This window comes from Oncorhynchus nerka, linkage group LG6, assembly GCF_034236695.1.
Source record: "Oncorhynchus nerka isolate Pitt River linkage group LG6, Oner_Uvic_2.0, whole genome shotgun sequence".
In the NCBI taxonomy this organism is placed as follows: domain Eukaryota; kingdom Metazoa; phylum Chordata; class Actinopteri; order Salmoniformes; family Salmonidae; genus Oncorhynchus; species Oncorhynchus nerka.
The window spans coordinates 61810446-61830625 of record NC_088401.1 but is presented as its reverse complement, the minus strand read 5'-3'; the positions used below and the strand labels follow the sequence as shown (position 1 = coordinate 61830625).

The 20180-nt window shown below is 41.2% G+C and overlaps 2 protein-coding genes across 4 annotated transcripts; both read left to right on the top strand.

Moving 5' to 3' along the window:
* The first annotated feature begins 6736 nt into the window (after positions 1–6736).
* On the top strand, positions 6737–10847 carry asb5a (ankyrin repeat and SOCS box containing 5a). 3 transcript variants are annotated; one of them, XM_029662776.2, is made up of 7 exons: positions 6737–6928; positions 7723–7802; positions 7887–7994; positions 8221–8371; positions 9181–9315; positions 9645–9836; positions 10073–10847. In XM_029662776.2, exons 1-7 carry the CDS (start codon positions 6865–6867, stop codon positions 10198–10200), a joined length of 858 nt encoding a protein of 285 aa, XP_029518636.1. In that variant the 5' UTR covers positions 6737–6864; the 3' UTR covers positions 10201–10847. The 3 variants fall into 3 exon arrangements, with proteins under 3 accessions (XP_029518636.1, XP_029518637.1, XP_029518635.1); XM_029662777.2 differs by lacking the exon at positions 6737–6928 and adding an exon at positions 7194–7328; XM_029662775.2 differs by lacking the exon at positions 6737–6928 and adding an exon at positions 7336–7635.
* An 89-nt stretch (positions 10848–10936) lies between these two features.
* On the top strand, positions 10937–16095 carry spata4 (spermatogenesis associated 4). Its single transcript, XM_029662774.2, has 6 exons — positions 10937–11311; positions 13687–13816; positions 14062–14180; positions 15301–15521; positions 15700–15813; positions 15914–16095. The coding sequence occupies exons 1-6, from the start codon at positions 11211–11213 to the stop codon at positions 16006–16008; spliced, it is 780 nt and encodes a 259-aa protein (XP_029518634.1). The 5' UTR covers positions 10937–11210; the 3' UTR covers positions 16009–16095.
* Positions 16096–20180: the final 4085 nt, after the last annotated feature.

The following is a 20180-nucleotide window of genomic DNA, read 5'->3' as shown; positions in this document are numbered from 1 at the left end:
TGGTATGAAGGCGGTCATAAAACAAGGGGTTAGAGGTGCATGCCGCCACCTACTGTACGGTTGGTAAACGACAGAAAAAATATTATTTGTATAAAAACCAGCATACAAAATACAAAAATAGACATATTAAAACCCACCCCACTCCTTCAGTCACATTCTTACACAGGCTCAGGGGCCTGTGAGGGAGGAACATTCTTTGACAGGATTTCTTTCAATGTCTAACTGTAAACTCACTGACTCCCAAAAAGCATTCTGCTGCACTCATGATTTCAATTTGTGCGGTGCAGTTTATGCCATTGCAATAAATGCTACAATGTCCAGCTTTTTGACATTGAATTTTAACATGGTCACATGATTAAAACGTGCATTAAAGTTACTCAATTTTCGCCATAATGCCATAGAAGAAGATTTAAATCACAGATGGCACAATGAACCAGATATGTCACCGGATGTATAAGTACGAAGCATCCAGTTGGTGTTTCCACTCACTACCAAATATGGTGATGAGAGGAAGCCCCGTAACCGGATGAGGGAGAAGATGGAGCGAGATGATTAAGGCCAACTATCAGCAAATTTGATCTCCATACAGTTTTGTGTTTCCAAAAATAGATTATGTAACAAACAGAGTGGACTTTATTTTGTAGACCATTGGAAATGACATGCTCTGATCAATCTTGGGTTAGTTATAAAAATCTTTGTTTAAATGTGCACATTGTACATTCCTGGATGTCCTATGAGATGCATGGGATCCATCCAGTCATTGATGTAGCAAGATGCACTGTAGCTTGTAGTAGAGAGTAATGTCTTTGACAGCGAAAACTTTACTTTGAATACAAGTATGCCCTCAAAGGAAAAACAGGTATGTCTTTCAATAACGTGACTACCAAAATACTTCATTCTTAGCTTGAAATTATAATTGTTTTATTCAGAAATGTTCACAATCAAATAGGAACATTTTACATACAAAACAACACTTGAATCAATAAACAGAACAAGCAACTAGAAAAATCATGAATATATCTCTCAATCAGCTTCATGAGGTAGTCACCTGGAATGCATTTCAATTAAAAGGTGTGCCTTGTTAAAAGTTAATAAGGATCCGCATCTTTTTTTAAATCTTCGCCTAAAATGACATACCCAAATCTAACTGCCTATAGCTCAGGACCTGACGCAAGAGTATGCATTTTCTTGATACCATTTGAAAGGAACCAGTTTGAAGTTTGTGGAAAATGTGAAATGAATGTAGGATAATATAACACATTCAATATGGTAAAAGATAATACAAAGAAAAAACCTTTTTTAACTTATTTTTGTACCATCATCTTCGAAATGCAAGAGAAAGGCCATAATGTTTTTATTCCAGCCCAGGTGAAATGTATACTTTGGCCACTAGATGGTAGCAGTGTTGTAGACAGATTCAAAGAAAGATTGAATTTCTGTTCAAAATTCTGTATCAAGACTGCCCAAATGTGCCTAATTGGTTTATTAATAACTTTTCATGTTCATAACTGTGCACTCTCGTCAAACAATAGCATGGTATTATTTCACTGTAATAGCTACTGTAAATTGAACAGCGCAGTTAGATTAAAAAGAATGTAACCTTTCTGCCAATATGAGATATGTCTTTGTCCTGGGAAATGTTCTTGTTATTTACAACGTCATGCTAATCACATTAGCGCACATTAGCTCAACCGTTGTGAGGGTGGGACACCGATCTGTAGAGATGGGTGGAATTTCTTTCCTTCTTAATGCATTTGAGCCAATCAGTTGTGTTGGGACAAGGTATGGGTGGTATACAGAATATAGCCCTATTTGGTAAAAGACAGAGTTTGTATTATGGCAAGAACAGCTCAGATAAGCAAAGAGAAACGACAGTCAATCATTACTTTAAGACATGAAGGTCAGTCAATACGGAACATTTCAAGAACTTTGAAAGTTTCTTCAAGTGCAGTTGCAAAAACCATCAAGTGCTATGATGAAACTGGCACTCATGAGGACTGCCACAAGAAAGGAAGACCCAGAGTTACCTATGCTGCAGAGGATAAGTTCATTAAAGTTACCAGCCTCACAAATTGCAGCCCAGATAAATGCATCACAGAGTTCAAGTAGCAGACACATCTCAAAATCAACTGTTCAGAGGAGACTGCGTGAATCAGGCCTTCATTTACATTTACATTTACATTTAAGTCATTTAGCAGACGCTCTTATCCAGAGCGACTTACAAATTGGTGCATTCACCTTATGACATCCAGTGGAACAGTAGTGCATCTAAATCTTTTAAGGGGGGGGGGGGGTGAGAGGGATTACTTTATCCTATCCTAGGTATTCCTTAAAGAGGTGGGGTTTCAGGTGTCTCCGGAAGGTGGTGATTGACTCCGCTGTCCTGGCGTCGTGAGGGAGTTTGTTCCACCATTGGGGGGCCAGAGCAGCGAACAGTTTTGACTGGGCTGAGCGGGAACTGTACTTCCTCAGTGGTAGGGAGGCGAGCAGGCCAGAGGTCGAATTGCTGCAAATAAACCACTACTAAAGGACACCAATAAGAAGAAGAGACTTGCTTGGGCCAAGAAACAGGTGCAATGGACATTAGACAGGTGGAAATCTGTCCTTTGGTCTGATGAATCCAAATTTGAGATTTTTGGTTCCGTGTCTTTGCGAGACGCAGAGTAGGTGAATGGATGATCTCTGCATGTATAGTTCCCACCGTGTAGCATGGAGTAGGAGGTGTGAGGGTGTGGGGGTGCTTTTCTGGTGACACTGTCAGTGATTTATTTAGAATTCAAGGCACACTTAACCAGCATGGCTACCACAGCATTCTGCATTGATATGCCATCCCATCTGGCTTGCGCTTAATGGGACTATCATTTGTTTTTCAACAGGACAATGACCCAACACATTTCCAGGATGTGTAAGGGCTATTTGACCAATAAGGAGAGTGATGGAGTGTTGCATAAGATGACCTCCACAATAACTCAACCCAATTGAGATGGTTTTGGATGAGTTGGACCGCAGGGTGAAGGATAAGCAGCCAACAAGTGCTCAGCATATGTGGGAAGTACTTCAAGACTGTTGGAAAAGCATTCCAGGTGAAGCTGGTTAAGAGAATGCCAAGAGTGTGCAAAGCTGTCATTAAGGCAAAGGGTGGCTACTTTGAAGAATATAAAATATATTTTGATTTGTTTAACACTTTTTTGGTTTCTACATGATTCCATAGTTTTGATGTCTTCACTATTATTCTACAATGTAGAAAATAGTAAAAATAAAGAAAATCAAAACCCTTGAATGAGTAGGTGTGTCCAAACTTTTGACTGGTACTATAAATATAAACGCAGGAAAAAAAGAAACGTCCTCTCACTGTCAAGTGCGTTTAATTTCAGCAAACTTAACATGTGTAAATATTTGTATGAACATAACAAGACTCAACAACTGAGACATAAACGGAACAAGTTCCACAGACATGTGACTAACAGAAATCGAATAATGTGCCCCTGAACAAAGGGGGGGTAAAAATCAAAAGCAACAGTCAGTATCTGGTGTGGCCAGCAGCTGCATTACGTACTGCAGTGCATCTCCTCCTCATGGACTGCCCCATATTTGCCAATTCATGTGAGATGTTACCCCACTCTTCCACCAAGGCACCTGCAAGATCCCGGACATTTCCGGGGGGAATGGTCCTAGCCCTCAGCCTCCGATCCAACAGGTCCCAGACGTGCTCAATGAGATTGAGATCCGAGCTCTTCGCTGGCCATGGCAGAACACTGACATTCCTGTCTTGCAGGAAATCACGCACAGAACGAGTAGTATGGCTGGTGGCATTGTCATACTGGAGGGTCACGTCAGGATGAGCCTGCAAGAAGGGTACCACATGAGGGAGGAGGATGTCTTCCCTGTAACGCACAGCGTTGAGATTGCCTGCAATGACAACAAGCTCAGTCTGATGATGCTGTGACACACCGTCCCAGACCATGATGGACCCTCCACCTCCAAATGGATCCCGCACAAGAGTACAGGCCTCAGTGTAACGCTCATTCCTTCAACAATAAATGCAAATCCGACCATCACCCCTGGTGAGACAAAACTGCGACTTGTCGGTGAAGAGCACTTTTTGCCAGTCCTGTCTGGTCCAGCGACGGTGGGTTTGTGCCCATAGGCGACGTTGTTGCCGGTGATGTCTGGTGAGGACCTGCAATTACATTAGGCCTACAAGCCATCAGTTCAGCCTCTCTCAGCCTATTGCGGACAGTCTGAGCACTGATAGAGGGATTGTGCGTTCCTGGTGTAACTCGGGCAGTTGTTGTTGACATCCTGTGCCTGTCCCGCAGGTGTGATGTTCGGATGTACCAATCCTGTGCACGTGTTGGTAGAAGTGGTCTGCCACTGCGAGGACGATCATCTGTCCGTCCTGTCTCCCTGTAGGGCTGTCTTAGGCGTCTCACAGTACGGACATTACAATATATTGCCCTGGCCACATCTGCAGTCCTCATGCATCCTTGCAGCATGCCTAAGGCAGGTTCAAGCAGATGAGCAGGGACCCTGGGCATCTTTCTTTTGGTGTTTGTCAGAGTCAGTAGAAAGGCCTCTTTAGTGTCCTAAGTTTTCATAATTGTGACCTTAATTGCCTTTCATCTGTAAGCTGTTAGTGTCTTAACGACCGTTCCACAGCTGCATGTTCATTAATTGTTTATGGTTTATAGAACAAGCATGGGAAACTATGTTTAAACCCTTTACAATGAAGATCTGTAATCTGTTGTATTTTTACTAATTATCTTTGAAATAATCGTGAAAAAGGGACGTTTCTTTTTATATATAAGAAACACTTTTCTGTAAGAATTATTGTACATAAATTCAACATTACTGTCATTAATTAGGAAACAAAATAATATCACATAATTATAAATGAAAGATCATTATCTGTAATCCAATATTGAAAAACATCCCATAAAGGTTTTCATTAACTTCTTATGGTGATAAAGGAAAATAAAGGTATCTGGTTCTTGTTATGACTATACAAATCCTAATGAAATCTTTTAACAAATATTTCCTTTTCAAAGGTGAAAGGAAACACGTAAGTAATATAATGCATTTAGAATTTATTATTGCATTTTTTTTTAAATCTAAGAATTGACATCCATATATAACCAATGAAAACATCTGTGGTACTGCAGTAGAATATGTCAACATTCATTTGATTTAAAAAAGCATTGCTTGTGGATTTGCCTTAATTACTGTAGAGTATTGCCTATTGGTGCAAACAAGATAACACTTTGAATGAAATTGTTATACAATAGAGCATTGCCATTATCATCCATTAAATGTTGATAGACCAGATGCAGTGCCTTCAGAAAGAATTCCCACCCCATTTCTTTTTTCACATTTTGATTAAATTGATATATTTTTTGGGTCACCGGCCTACACACAATACCCCATGTCAAAGTGGACATGTTTACAAATGATTTCAAAATGAAAAGCTGAAATGTCTTGAGTCAATAAGTAGGAGTGAAAATGTGCTTATCAAGTCACATAATAAGTTGCATGGACTCACTATGTGTTCAATAATAGTGTTTAACATGATTTGGGAACGACTAGCTTATCTCTTTTCCCCACACATACAATTATCTGTAAGGTCCCTCAGTCGAGCAGTGAATTTCAAACACAGATTCAACCACAAAGACCAGGGAGGTTTTCCAACGCCTCGCAAAGAAGGGAACCTATTGGTAGATGGGTAAAAAAAAGAGCAGATATTTAATATCCCTTTGACCATGGTGAAGATATTAATTACACTGTGGATGGTGTATCAATTAATTGGATAAAAGTCAATTGCATTCAGTCCACCTTCCTAAGTAGACTTTACAATATCTACTTTTCTTAAATAATTATGTTTATTTTTCCATATAAAGTTGAAATTGTCTTGGTTAAAGCTTGAACGTTTGAACACAGAGTTTGTATTACTGTCTTTTGTTCGAACCTTCCACATCCAAGAAATGTTTGCCCACCCTTGAGCCCCTGGGAATACGTGTGAATTCAAATACTAGGATTGCTCTACTACCGCCAGATGGCGCTATTTTTCCTTATGTCGATTGATGACAAACGATGGCAGCCGGGCTAATATTAGGAAAGCTATTTTGATAAAGAGTCATGTGCAAACAAACATAGCAGAAAACAAGGTAAATCAAAACATTATACGGTCATGTTTGATGGCAATTTGTTGATTGTTGTTGGACTACATGGCTGATTCGGCCAGGCTGAAAATAACTAAAGAGAATGGAATGAAATACTGGCAAAATCTCCGACCTTCCCAACGAATAGTGGAACTATACTGTTCTCTGCTGCATTTAACCTACAACATTTATAATACTACCCTGACATGCCTTTAACCAACTCTCACTCCTTTGTATCAATAATGCTTTAATAGGTCAGAGATGCTGAAATGGGCACTTTGTCTTATTCATATACAGTTGGAAGCTTCACTTTATTGTGGGCATTTTCCTTGTTCCTGGATTAAAAATGCACTCACAGGGGTTGGGTTAAATGCGGAAGACACAATGGTGTAACTGACTAAGTATCTCATTTCCTTCCTTGTAACTTGATTCTGGACAATGCTCAGATTTACTAGTTGAATTTAGCACCTAACATGCCTTGGAACCAGTAGTGGACACTGATTACATGATGATATTGACTGTGCTGAAACTTCCATCATTGAAATGACACTCCACTACACCACAATGAGAATTAAACTATTTTAACACAGGCACAGAAGTTCAGTGAGGACCACATGAGAGTGGCATATGATCCCCTCGGTATAGCAGAGCCTGTTCAAAAGAGGGGGCAATATGACAGCGAATCCTTTCACGTTGCTCCATTATTCCAATGTTTACCTCACCGGACTGGCTCTGTTCTCACCGTACTGGCTCTGATTTTGGTCAAGGACACAGTGAGTACCCATATCTCTCTACTGTATTAGTCTATTGTCACAACAACAACAAAATATTATCACAATAATGATTATTTATAATTTGGCTACTGTGAATAATGCATATACTCACTTTGTTGACCTGAACATGCAAAGTAGCTGAAATATAATAACTGTGTATATGGTACATACCGGTCAGGCTCATTTCTACCCTAAACTATTAATAGAACGGCCCACCCCCCTTGCCCTAGTTTTCATTCCTGACTGACTGTGGTCTGTAGGCAGACCTGCAGACCAAAACAGCACTTAAGCTTCCCAGTGTCAGTGACAGACAGTGTGCCAACATGCTTGGCGCATGGAAAGGGAGCACCAATGCAGCAAACAGCAACACAAACTCAAATCTTGTTGTGCGTTATTAAAGGTCAGTGATGTAGCTATATGTAGTTTACACTAGTTTTCCCAGAACATCTTTTGTTTCTGATTTACAGTGGCTTGGTCTTCCATTAATACATCAAGTAGGTTAGGCTAGTTCAAGAGAAAATAGATTTGACGGTTATTGCCAATGGAGACATATTGGCTCACCCTCAATTGGACAACATGGATCCTTAGTACTCTACCTTATATGAAGTGAAATAGAATAGAAGTGTCATAGATCAGTGATATGGAGAAAGGTAACAATGATGATGCAGTCTGGAATGCATCTGGTGCTATTCTGGATATTGTCCCAGGTGTGTGTGCCCTGTGAAATGGAATCATTAATCAAAACTGTGAGACGGTGATCTGTGGTATGTGACAAGCATTTGTGTTTGCTGCAGGGTCCTGGGCAGACCGCTCACCCTTACATGATGCTGCATGCCAAGGTCGTCTCTTAGCTCTGAGGAATCTCATTTTACAGGTGAGCCAAAGGTAATCCAATTCAGTGTGCACCCACTGCTTACCTTCTGCAATGTACTACGGTTGTGTTCTGCTGCTCCCACAGGGCCACAATGTAAATGTAGTCACTATAGACCATGTGAGTCCTCTGCACGAGGCCTGCCTTGGAGACCATGGAGCATGTGCCAGAGCTCTGATCGCTGCAGGAGCCAATGTGAGTCAATGGAGAAGATCCGTTAATAATCAAGATAACCTTCTTTTTTTTTTTTACATGAAACGGTAATAATTTGTACTAAATAATACATTTAAGAAATAGCTTAATAAAGCTTTTGTAAAATACTGTACATCTTGTTCTCTGTTACTTGTTATTTTTTCTCTGCCCCAAAATGGTGCTGCGTTATTCAGCTGAGCGGTCAGAGTTAACATGAGACTCTGTGCAGGTGAACGTCACCACCATTGATGGGGTGACTCCTCTTTTCAACGCGTGCTCAGTGGGCAGTGTATCATGTGCAGAGGTCCTCCTGGAGAACGGGGCAAAACCCCAGGCTCTGGTATTTCAGCCCTCGCACATTCACCAAGCCAGCAGTAAAGGTATGCTCAGTACCCGTATGACTCCAACATCCTTATCTTAATGAATCTAGTATGAACCCAATGATGTGTATAAACCCTGGATGAATGACAAGAGCTGCTGTATTGAAGACACCGCACAGCCACCTTGGTAATACTCCTCTAATGTAAAAAAGATTTTGCAAGCTATAGAAATGCATTTATTAATGTCTAAATTAGTTTATTCTATTACAGACACTTAATGCATACTTTTAAATTATATTATGTGAGCTGAACATATATATTGTACCTTTTTTAAAATTTGTATATATATGTATATATATATATATATATAAACATTTTCATTCATTACTTCATTCATTTTCATTCATTACTAATGTTACTGTCCCCACTACAAAAAAATACTTAAATACATGTTATCTTGTCCTTGAAACATTTAATTGAAATAATGTTGAATTCCATTTATTCCTATGAGGTGTACCAATATGGCGGCCGGTGGCTTTAAAGCCTCTCATTGGCTAATACTTAGCATCAGCAATCCATGGTTTATTTACATAATTGGTATGAACCTTCAAGTGTACTTCACTGACCATTTGGGCTGTATGCTAACTTGGGATTGAGGCAAATACATAAAACTTAAAAATCTGAATCAAAATATCACAAATCAGAGTACAGTTTTTGAGATACTCTGACTTGAATTATGTTTGTGTATGTCCCATGGTGCTTAGAGGAATCCTCATATTCCGGGTACAGAAATAATTAGCTAAAACACCAACCGTAATAATTGGAAAGCTGACAGTAATGACTTCCATGTATGTGCCTACGGTCGGTAGGCAGCAGTGGGTGTGTGGAGACTCTAATCAGATGGGGAGCCGACGTGGACTTTGACATTCCTCACCTGGGAACGCCCCTCTACACCGCCTGTGTCTCTCAGGAGATAGAGTGTGTCCAGAGGCTGCTGAGGGAAGGTGAGGCACGTGCACATCTGCTCTGACAAATCACCATAGCCAGGTATGATGAGAGGAGGAGAATTAGTGGTAAGATTATTACTGTCTCCCCAAGTGGTGAAATGTATTGTACCTGTATAGCACTCTCACTATGGCCACATCCACCACTAATGCTGTAGTAGCTCAGAGCATCTTCCCATTTCTACACCACTAATATGTTTAACCCACCTGGATAAAAGTCCAAATCCATCATGTTATGACATCGATAAAGTACTTCTTTCCTGTAACTGAATGACATAGGACTATTAAATGTGTGTTATATCCATACCTTGGTTTACGCCTCCACACAGGAGCAAATGTACAGAAAGGTAGATATATGGAGTCTCCCTTACACGCTGCCGCTGAGAAGGACTGCACTGCCATTGTTAAGCTGTTGTTGGACTTTGGGGCAGATATCCATGCCAGGAACATTGAGTTCCAGAGACCTGTGGAGGCTGCTCCCCCCAGCAGCCTGACAGAGAGGTTTCTACTGGTCTATGAGGGTAAGTTCTATAGGCCTATTCACAGTCATCCTTAGAAATCAGTGAATTCCTATAGTCAAAGTATCGTAGTGTTATTGGTTAATCACCCAAGTCAAACTAGCTGTCCATTATATGTTTAAAACTAAACCATCATTGTCTGGAATAGAATATCACGTGTTCAAGCAATAGCAAACTAGCCGGGCTGTAGTGGATTTGGTTGAATAGCATGATATGTTTTCCCTTCCACCTTTCTGCAGCCACGCCCCAACCATTGAGTCAGCTGTGTCGACAGCGTATCCGTGACCGTGTGGGCCGTGACAGGTTTCACCTCATCAACCATCTTCCCCTTCCCAACCCCCTCAGGAACTACCTCCAGTACAGATGATGAGCTTAGAACGTCACAATCTCAAAGGCTGTGGTGGTGGTGGTGGTGGCATCTTCCTGGTATCAGTCATTCATGTGAACTCAACAGCCTGCAAGGATAGAAGGAGCACTACTTGCACTTGAAGCAATGAAATACATACTTGATTTAGCCTATACCAGGTTTTAGGATGGTTCACAAGAAACTGCTAAAATTTGGGGTTTGAGCAATGACCAGCAATCATGGTTTGCTAAAAACATTTTCAAGGGAGAGTTCCATTTAAATGTTTAAACTGTAAATGTTTGACTGTTTAAAGGCACTTAGAAAATGTGTTCCTCATCAATATTTTGCAGCAGGTTTATAAATTAATCTGTGGCTGGCTCATATGCTCATACAATAACACAATTTAAAGTGCTTTCATATTATGGAAAAAACATTTAATTTGGATTGTTATATTAACATGGTTTATCACGTTATATATTTTAGATTAGACCTGTGCATCTGCAAAACTTGAAATCCACCAAAATCTTTACCATTATCATTGAGAACACTACTCCTACATTCATATCCTCAAAAAATATAGATATAAACTTGCTTGCTTGATGTGTTTTATGTGTGATCTTATTGTCTGAGCTGCTTGCTATTATTTTATTAAAACGTTTTGAATTCCACGTTTTTGCAAGTCTTTCAAAGGCAAGCAGCTCTCTTCAGTGTGCGCAACCTTTTCTATTTCCAGCGGGTGGCAACAATGTACCTTCCCGCGATACGTTCACCTTTCCAGGAGAAAGAAGAAGTAGTAAGGCCGTTGCTATGGAACTGTTGATAAACATGTCAAATGTGCCATATGAGCTAGTAAGCTCGTTAGCTTAGCTAGTTCGTTTACCACAAATGTTCTATAAAACACAGTATTATATAGCAACAATTTAACGAAATACTGAACCAGAAAAGTTAGACCAATAGTAACTTATTTTATCATTTTGTAAGCGTGTGTGGCTGGTTCATAGACGCTAGCTGAATTAACATTACAGCTGACAATGGCTTACGCACAGCCTCCCAAAAAGACAGGACTGCCACGAGAAGTTCTGAAGTGGCTCCAAAGCCTGGATTTGTCATTTTCTCCAAAGAATATGCGCAGGTGAGTGTACATTAGCAAATTGCAAAGCGTGTCTATGTGAAATATAACTTGAGAGTTGGTCTATCTAACCAAGTAACCTTAAGGGGACAGTCGGGTAAATTGAGCTACCTTTGTTTCAAGGAAACAATACACAAGATATATAATTTGACCAAATATTGAGGAAGTGTCCATTTTCATGTAGTCTGTGAAGGAATAAACCACATGGAAAAAGTGGTAAGCAAGTTAGGTAAAACAAATTTATATTTTTTAAATTAGGTTAGATGTTTCATGATGCTTGTATCTAAACCAAAGTAGATCCTTTTAAGATTGTTCTATTGGGGTCTCTAAGCTTTAATATGAAGTTCTACACCTAGCTTGAAAGTGCATCTTGTAGTTGTGTTGGCTATAGTCAACATGTTTGCATTGGGGTAAGTTGAGCCAATGGCTATGTGGTAAATTTATCCAAATGTGAAGTTGAACATATTGAAGTGTTTTCTTCCCAGGCATATAGCAAGGCATGAGGTAAAAAAAGAAGAAGCATGTGTTAAAAGATGATTTAAATTATCAAAAGACAAAAAATCTATTGTTATTGTGTTTGGGAAATAAAAATAGACATGGTTTCAAAAAGGTAACTATAGTGGTAATATTCCATTCAGTACAGAAATTTGTAGGCAGCTTAATTTACCCTGTACAGGGGCTCAACATACCCCATACCCAGGATAAGTTGTGCCAAGACACCGCTTTTTTTGGATAAGCAATGTTTTCAAAACTGTAATGTTTACAGGAATTCTGATTATTTCCATAATGAATATACAGTGCATTCAGAAAGTATTTAGACCCCTTGACTTTTTCCACATGTTATGTTAGCCTGATTCTACAATGGATTTTTTTTTAAATATCATCAATCTACAGTTACAGTATGTATATCTTTTTTTTTGCGCCATTTACATAAGTATTCAGACCCTTTACTCAGTACTTGGTTAAAGCACCTTTGGCAGCGATTACAGCCTTGAGTCTTCTTGGGTATGACGCTACCAGCTTGGCACACCTGTATTTGGGGAGTTTCTCCCATTCTTCTCCACAGATCCTCTCAAGCTCTGTCAGGTTGGGTGGAGAGTGTCACTGCACAGGTATTTTCAGGTCTCTCCAGAGATGTTCATTTGGGTTCACGTCCGGGCTCTGGCTGGGCCACTCAAAGACATTAAGAGACTTGTCCCGAAGCCAGTCCTGCGTTGTCTTGGCTGTGTGCTTTGGGTTGTTGTCCTGTTGGAAGGTGAACCTTCACCCCAGTCTGAGGTCCTGAGCGCTCTGGGGTAGGTTTTCATCAAGGCTCTCTCTGTACTTTGTCCCGTTCATCATTCCTCGATCCTGACTTGTCTCCCAGTTCCTGCCACCTGAAAAACAGCCCCACAGCATGATGCTGCCACCACCATGCTTCACTGTAGGGATGGTGCCACGTTTCCTCTAGATGTGATGCTTGGTATTGAGGCAAAATAGTTCATTCTTGGTTTCATCAGACCAGAGAATCTTGTTTATCATGGTCTGAGAGTCTTTAGGTGCCTTTAGGCAAACTCCAAGCGGGCTGTCATGTGCCTTTTACTGAAGAGTGGCTTCCGTCTGGCCACTCTACCATAAAGACCTGATTGGTGGAGTGCTGCAGAGATGGTTGTCCTTCATAAGGTTCTCCCATCTCCACAGAGGAACTCTGGAGCTCTGTCAGTGACCATCGGGTTCTTGGTCACCTCCCTGACCAAGGCCCTTCTCCCCCGATTGCTCAGTTTGGCCGGGCAGCCAGCTCAAAGAAGAGTCTTAGTGGTTCCAAACTTCTTCCATTTAAGAATGATGGAGGCCACTGTGTTCTTGGTGACCTTCAATGCTGCATAAATGTTTTTGTACCCTTCCCCAGATCTATGGACAATTTCTTGGACCTCATGGCTGAGTTTTTGCTCTGACATGCATTGTCAACTGTGGGACCTTATATAGACAGGTGTGCCTTTCCAAATCATGTCATATCAAATGAATTTACCACAGGCGGACTCCAATCAAATTGTAGAAACATCTCAAGGATGATAAATGGAAACAGGATAAACTGGAGCTCAATTTCGTATCTCATAGCAAAGGGTCTGACTACTTATGTAAATAAGGTATTTCTGTAAAATAATTACAAATATCAATCTAAAAACCTGTTTTTGCTTTGATATTATGGGGTATTGTGTGTAGATTGATAAGGAAAAACATTAACTTAATCAATTTTAGAATACGGTTGTAGTGTAAATAATGTGGGGGGAAAAGGAAGTAGTCTGAATTCTTTCTGAATGCAGTGTAATGAATATAAAAAATGGCTCAACTTATCCCACTCTCCCCTATGTTATGGAGTCACATTTTCCCTTCACCAGGGATTTCTCCAATGGCTACCTTGTGGCAGAGATGTTCTCCTGGTATTATCATGAAGACTTCCCCATGCACTCCTACAACAATGGGACATCACTTCCAACCAAACAGGGCAACTGGGCACAAATAGAGAGGGTAAGAGTTGGAGGGTATGGCCAGGTAGCCTGGTTGTCATCTCTTCTGTTCAGTTATCACATTACACTCCTTAGCTAAACAGACTTGAACCCAGAGTAACGGACAGTAACAAAATAGTAGGTGTATGAGTACAAATAAACTGGTGGGTATAATCCTATGTCCACTTGCAAAGTCAATGTTTTTGCTGTCTTTTCTTTTGTTTGTCATGTTGAATAATGGAGAATCCATTTCTACTCTCTTATCAGTTTCTAGTGAAACAGAACATCCATCTGCAAAAGGAAGTTCTGGACGGGACCATCCACTGCAAGCCAGGAGCAGCGGAGCTTCTAGTGCAAGAGATTTACACCATCTTAACTAACAGGAGGTGGGACATTTATTTAACCTTTATTTAACTAGGCAAGTCAGTTAAAAACATTGTTATTTACAATGATGGCCAAACCCTAACCCGGATGACGCTGGGCCAATTGTGCACCACCCTATGGGACTCCAAGTCATGGCCTGTTATGATACAGCCTGGAATCGAACCAGGGTCTGTAGTGACGCCTCTAGCACTGAGATGCAGTGCCTTAGACCGCTGCGCCACTCGGGAGCCCTAGCATGCTCAACCAATTCAAATCCACTCCTTTTCATCAATACATTAGGATTACAATAGGCTTTATCAAGAGAGTGAGACAATGGGTTGTCTGTTTTCCAATTGTTACTGAGCCGACTATCCTGGCTAAAATAAATACAATGCATAGACGCTAACTGATCAACAAGTGATTCTCTTCCTTAGCTTTGTGAATCTAGACTGTCTGCTGCACTTACAATAGTTTCACTGGTGAGCATTGTGGTCAGTCTGGTTTAACCAGGCTTTCTTTTACTGCTTTCCAGATCCAGTTCCTCATATTTTTCCATAGAAGCACAAATATCATACCCCCCCAAAAATGTGTGCATCTGTAACTTTCTCACTCATCATTATTCATGATTCATTCAGGATTATCCATAATCATGGTAGCATCTCCATTAATGTAGATGTGTTAAGGAACATAATCTATTCTTATTTACAATAAAAGTGACTCCAAAATGACACTACATTATTTACCAATAATTTCTATTGGGCACAAACTAATCTGAAACACAACCAAAACAAACAGCAAATGCATCTTAGAAGTCGGTGGAGTCAGAAGCTTGATGTAATGAATAAAGTGCCTTGTGTGTTATGAATATGGGACCAAATACTTAACTTTTTACTCCTTTAATACACATATAAGTGAAATGGGGGGACTATGTCCAAAAAGCGCTGCAATTTCTAAACTGTTCACCCTATATGGATGAAAATACCTTCAACTTAAAGCTGCCGGTCTGCACCTCATTGTCATTGTTTTATTTCAAAACCAAACTTTCATAGTATAAAACCCGAAAGAAGAAGAAATGCTTCACTGTCCCAATAATTATGGAGGGCACTGTAGCTGATAAAACGTATATACTGTATAACTGTCCAGGATCAAAGGGATCCAGGGCAGGGAGATTGACTTCACAGACAGGGACTACCAGGACCAGCTGCCCATGCTAGCTCGGGCCACAGCCTCCAAGGCCATCAAGAACAACCTGCGGCTGACCGAGGTCATAGCCGAGCCCAACATCTCCACCAATCAGAGGAAGGTGCAGGCCATCATCCACATGCACCTGGAGCAGAGGGCGGCCGAGAGAGTCCAGAACCCCAGTGAGTGCACCAACAATCGGAATAGAGTGGGGTTCTTGGATAGACCATGAGGCTGGTAACATTAGGGTTAGGATTCGACAGGACTATCATGTGATTGTGATTCAATGCTACTGTTATTCAAATACAAATAATGTAATTGAATTGGGATATAAAAAAAACCTGCATTTGTCTCTGGCAGAGCGCTTCAACGTGAAGCCCACCTTGGGAGAACTGGCCGTGAGACTGCCCCCATCTTCTCACCACGGAGATGACAGCTCCGATAGCAACGCCTCAGTACAAAGTGGAACCGCAAGTAAGTCATTCACATAGTTTTTTCACCACCACCAATTTTACAGCGTCTACACTGTAGTCTCTTTTATTTCTCATCACTTACTTTTTCCTCCCTTCTATAGAGTCATGTGAACCATCCATCAGGAGTAAAGCCAGTGTCCATTTCAAGGAGATTGAGGTGCGTCAGACGGACAGACGCTCGCTGATTGCAATTTAAAAGGCCAGGATATTCAGCCGTTTGGTGTGTATTTGTGAGAGATGCCTCTGATACGATACCTCTAATAAAAGTACCTTTATACCTCTATTTCTGTAATAGAAGTACCTCTATACCTCTATTCCTCTAATTAAAAGTACCTCTATACTTTTATTCCTCTAATAAAAGTACCTCTATACCTTTATTTCTCTAATAAAAGTTCCTCTATACCTCTATTCCTCTAATAAAAGTACCTCTATACCTCTAGTCCTCTAATAAAAGTACCTTTATTCCTCTAATAGAAGTACCTCTATGAACGAATACAAGTACAGCAGTTCTCAATGACTATCTTGCAAGATATTACCTTAGGGGTGTTGTTTTACTAGTTATTCACTAGTCCATTAGTTACAGTACTTCAACCATTAGTAGTTGCTCTAAAATTACAATTTCAGGGGGTTACCAGTAGGTGGCGGTGCTGTGTCTGGTTTATAATCATGGGTGAGGCAGGTTGAAAACCAAAGCACGATCAACGGTCGTTTTGATAAATGCATTCTGTATTACAGATCCGTGCTTTCACAAATGTCTGTTAACATTCCAGTTATTACCTTCACAGCAGTGACTAACAATGGACAATATATTGTCTGCTCATCTCTTCTGCCTGTAAATTCCCTCATTTCAGGTAGGGTCCTTTATACAGTGTAATATGCTTGGTGCATCCATCTCAACATCACGTTAATAATGACTAGATTGTTGTGACTGACTGGGTTTGAACCCAGGTCATCTGCACATCACAAAACTATCTTAGCCAGCTGAGCTAAACCCTAGGTTCCTTTGGGAGTTAACACAAGTCTTCAGGTATCGGACATGGTTAATTACCACCTCTCTCTGCCGTATTACACTGGCTCCATCCAGTTTCAGCTAATGAAGGATGGGAAATGCAATAGCTTTTGTGTGATGAAAGATCCCTAATGTCTTATTTCACCAGCATTTAGATTATTGTGCATCATACACCAGATGAAAACCGTAAGGTCCAGATATTGTGTTCTTTGTTTGCACAGCTCATATAATTCCACCTCTGAGAACTTTACAATGATGTGCAGATCATTTCCTCTTTAACTTGCACCTGTAATAAGACACAGTAATGTCACCTTTATAATAGAATGAATGCAGCATTTAGATAAAGGATCCCAAACACACAGCACATGGCCTGCAACATAACCATGCTTCCAATTATCAGAAAGTTATTTTCTTTACACAACTGATTGGTAAAGATCAGAAGCTGATCTGATCTTTTAACTGTCAGGTCTGGTGTCTGGGTACAGTATATCAAATCAAATTGTATTGGTCACATTGCACTATTGGTTAGAGCCTGTAAGTAAGCATTTCACTGTAAGGTCTACTACACATGTATTCGGCGCACGTGACAAATCAACTTTTGATTTGAGATACACATGGTTAGCAGATGAAATGCTTGTGCTTCTAGTTCCGACCAAGTAATAATATTTAACAAGTAATCTAACAATTTAACAACAACGACCTTATACACACAAGTGTAAAGGAATGAATAAGAATATGTACATATAAATATATGGATGAGCGATGGCCGTGCGGCATATGCAAGATGCAGTAGATGGTATAGAGTATAGTATATACATAAGATATGAGTAATGTAGTGTATGTACATTATATAAAGTGGCATTGTTTAAAGTGACTAATGATACATTTATTACATCCCATTTTTAATTATTAAAGTGGCTAGAGATTTGAGTCAGTGTGTTGGCAGCAGCCACTCAATGTTAGTGATGGCTGTTGAACAGTCTGATGGCCTTGAGATAGAAGCTGTTTTTCAGTTTCTCGGACCCAGCTTTGATGCACCTGTACTGACCTCACCTTCTGGACGATAGCGGGGTGAACAGGCAGTAGCTCGGGTGGTTGTTGTCCTTGATGATCTTTTTGGCCTTCCTGTGACATCGGGTGGTGTAGGTGTCCTGGAGGGCAGGTAGTTTTCCTCCGGTGATGCGTTGTGCAGACCTCACTACCCTCTGGAGAGCCGTACGGTTATGGGCGAAGCAGTTGTCGTACCAGGCGGTGATACAGCCCGATAGGATGCTCTCGATTGTGCATCTGTAAAGGTTTGTGAGTGTTTTCGGTGACAAGCCAAATTTCTTCAACCTCCTGAGGTTGAAGAGGCGCTGTTGCGCCTTCTTCACCACGCTGTCTGTGTGGGTGGACCATTTCATTTTGTCCGTGATGTACGCGCTGAGGAACTTAAACTTTCCACCTTCACTACTGTCCCGTCGATGTGGATAGTGGGGTGCTCCCTCTGCTGATTCCTGAAGTCCACGATCATCTCCTTTGTTGACGTTGAATGTGAGGTTATTTTCCTGACACCACACTCCGAGGGCCCTCACCTCCTCCCTGTAGGCCGTCTCGTCGTTGTTGGTAATCAAGCCTACCACTGTAGTGTCTTCTGCAAACTTGATGATTGAGTTGGAGGCGTGCATGGCCACTCAGTCATGGGTGTACAGGAGAGGGCTGAGAATGCACCCTTGTGGGGCCCCAGTGTTGAGGATCAGCGGGGTGGAGATGTTGTTTCCTACCCTCACCACCTGGGTACGGCCCATAAGAAAGTCCAGGACCCAGTTGCAAAGGACGGGTTGAGACCCATGGTCTCGAGCTTAATGACGAGTTTGGAGGGTACTATGGTGTTAGATGCTGAACTGTAATCGATGAACAGCATTCTTACATAGGTATTCCTCTTGTCCAGATGGGTTAGGGCGGTAATCAAATTGGAGTGGGTATAGGGTGTCAGGTAGGGTGGAGATGATATGATCTTTGACTAGTCTCTCAAAGCACTTCATAATGACGGAAGTGAGTGCTATGGGGCGGATAGTGGGGTGCTCCCTCTGCTATGGGGCGGGACAGTTTAGCTCAGTTACCTTAGTTTTCTTGGGAACAGGAACAATGGTGGCCCTCTTGAAGCATGTGGGAACAGCAGACTGGGATAGGGATTGATTGAATATGTCCGTAAACACACCAGCCAGCTGGTCTGCGCATTCTCTGAGGACGTGGCTAGGGATGCCATCTGGGCTAGCAGCCTTGTGAGGGTTAACATGTTTAAATGTTTTATTCACGTTGGCTGCGGTGAAAGAGAGCCCGCAGGTTTTGGTAGTGGGCCATGTCAGTGGCACTGTATTGTCCTCAAAGCAAGCAAAGAAGTTGTTTCGTTTGTCTGGGAGCAAGGCGTTGGTGTCCGCGATGGGGCTGGTTTTCTTTTTGTAGTCCGAGATTGACTTTAGACCCTGAAACATACGTGTCGTGTCTGAGGCATTGAATTGCGACTCTACTTTGTCTTTATACTGATGCTTAGCTTGTTTGATTGCCTTGCGGAGGGCATAGCGACACTGTTTGTATTCGGTCTTGTTTCCGGTCGCCTTGCCATGATTAAAAGCAGTGGTTCACGCTTTCAGTTTTCCGCGAATGCTGCCATCAATCCACGGTTTCTGGTTGGGGAAGGTTTTAATAGTCACCGTGGGCACAACATCACCGATGCACTTGCTAATAAACTCGCTCACCTAATCAGCGTATCAATGTTGTTGTCTGAGGCTATCAGGAACATATCCCAGTACATGTGATCGAAGCAATTTTTAAGCGTGGAATCAGATTGGTCGGACCAGCATTGAACAGACCTGAGCACAGGTGTTATTTACGTGCCTCTACACCTGCATTGCTTGCTGTTTGGGGTTTTAGGCTGGGTTTCTGTACAGCACTTTGAGATATCAGCTGATGTACGAAGGGCTATATAAATATATTTGATTTGATTTGATTTACTGTTTTAGTTTCTGTCTATAGGCTGGGATCAACAAAATGGAGTCGTGGTCAGATTTGCCGAAAGGAGGGCGAGGGATGGCTTTGTATGCGTCGCGGAAGTTAGAGTAGCAATGATCCAGAATGCTGCCAGCCCGGGTCGCGCATTTGATATGCTGATCAAATTTAGGGAGCCTTGTTTTCAGATTAGCTTTGTTAAAATCACCAGCATCCTCAGTATATGTGGTTTCCAGTTTACATAGAGTCCAAGGAAGTTTTTTCAGGCCCGTCGAGATGTCTGCTTGGGGGGGATATACACGGCTGTGATTATTATCAAAGATAATTATCTTGGTAGATAATGATTATACACTTGTTAGAAATTGTATTTC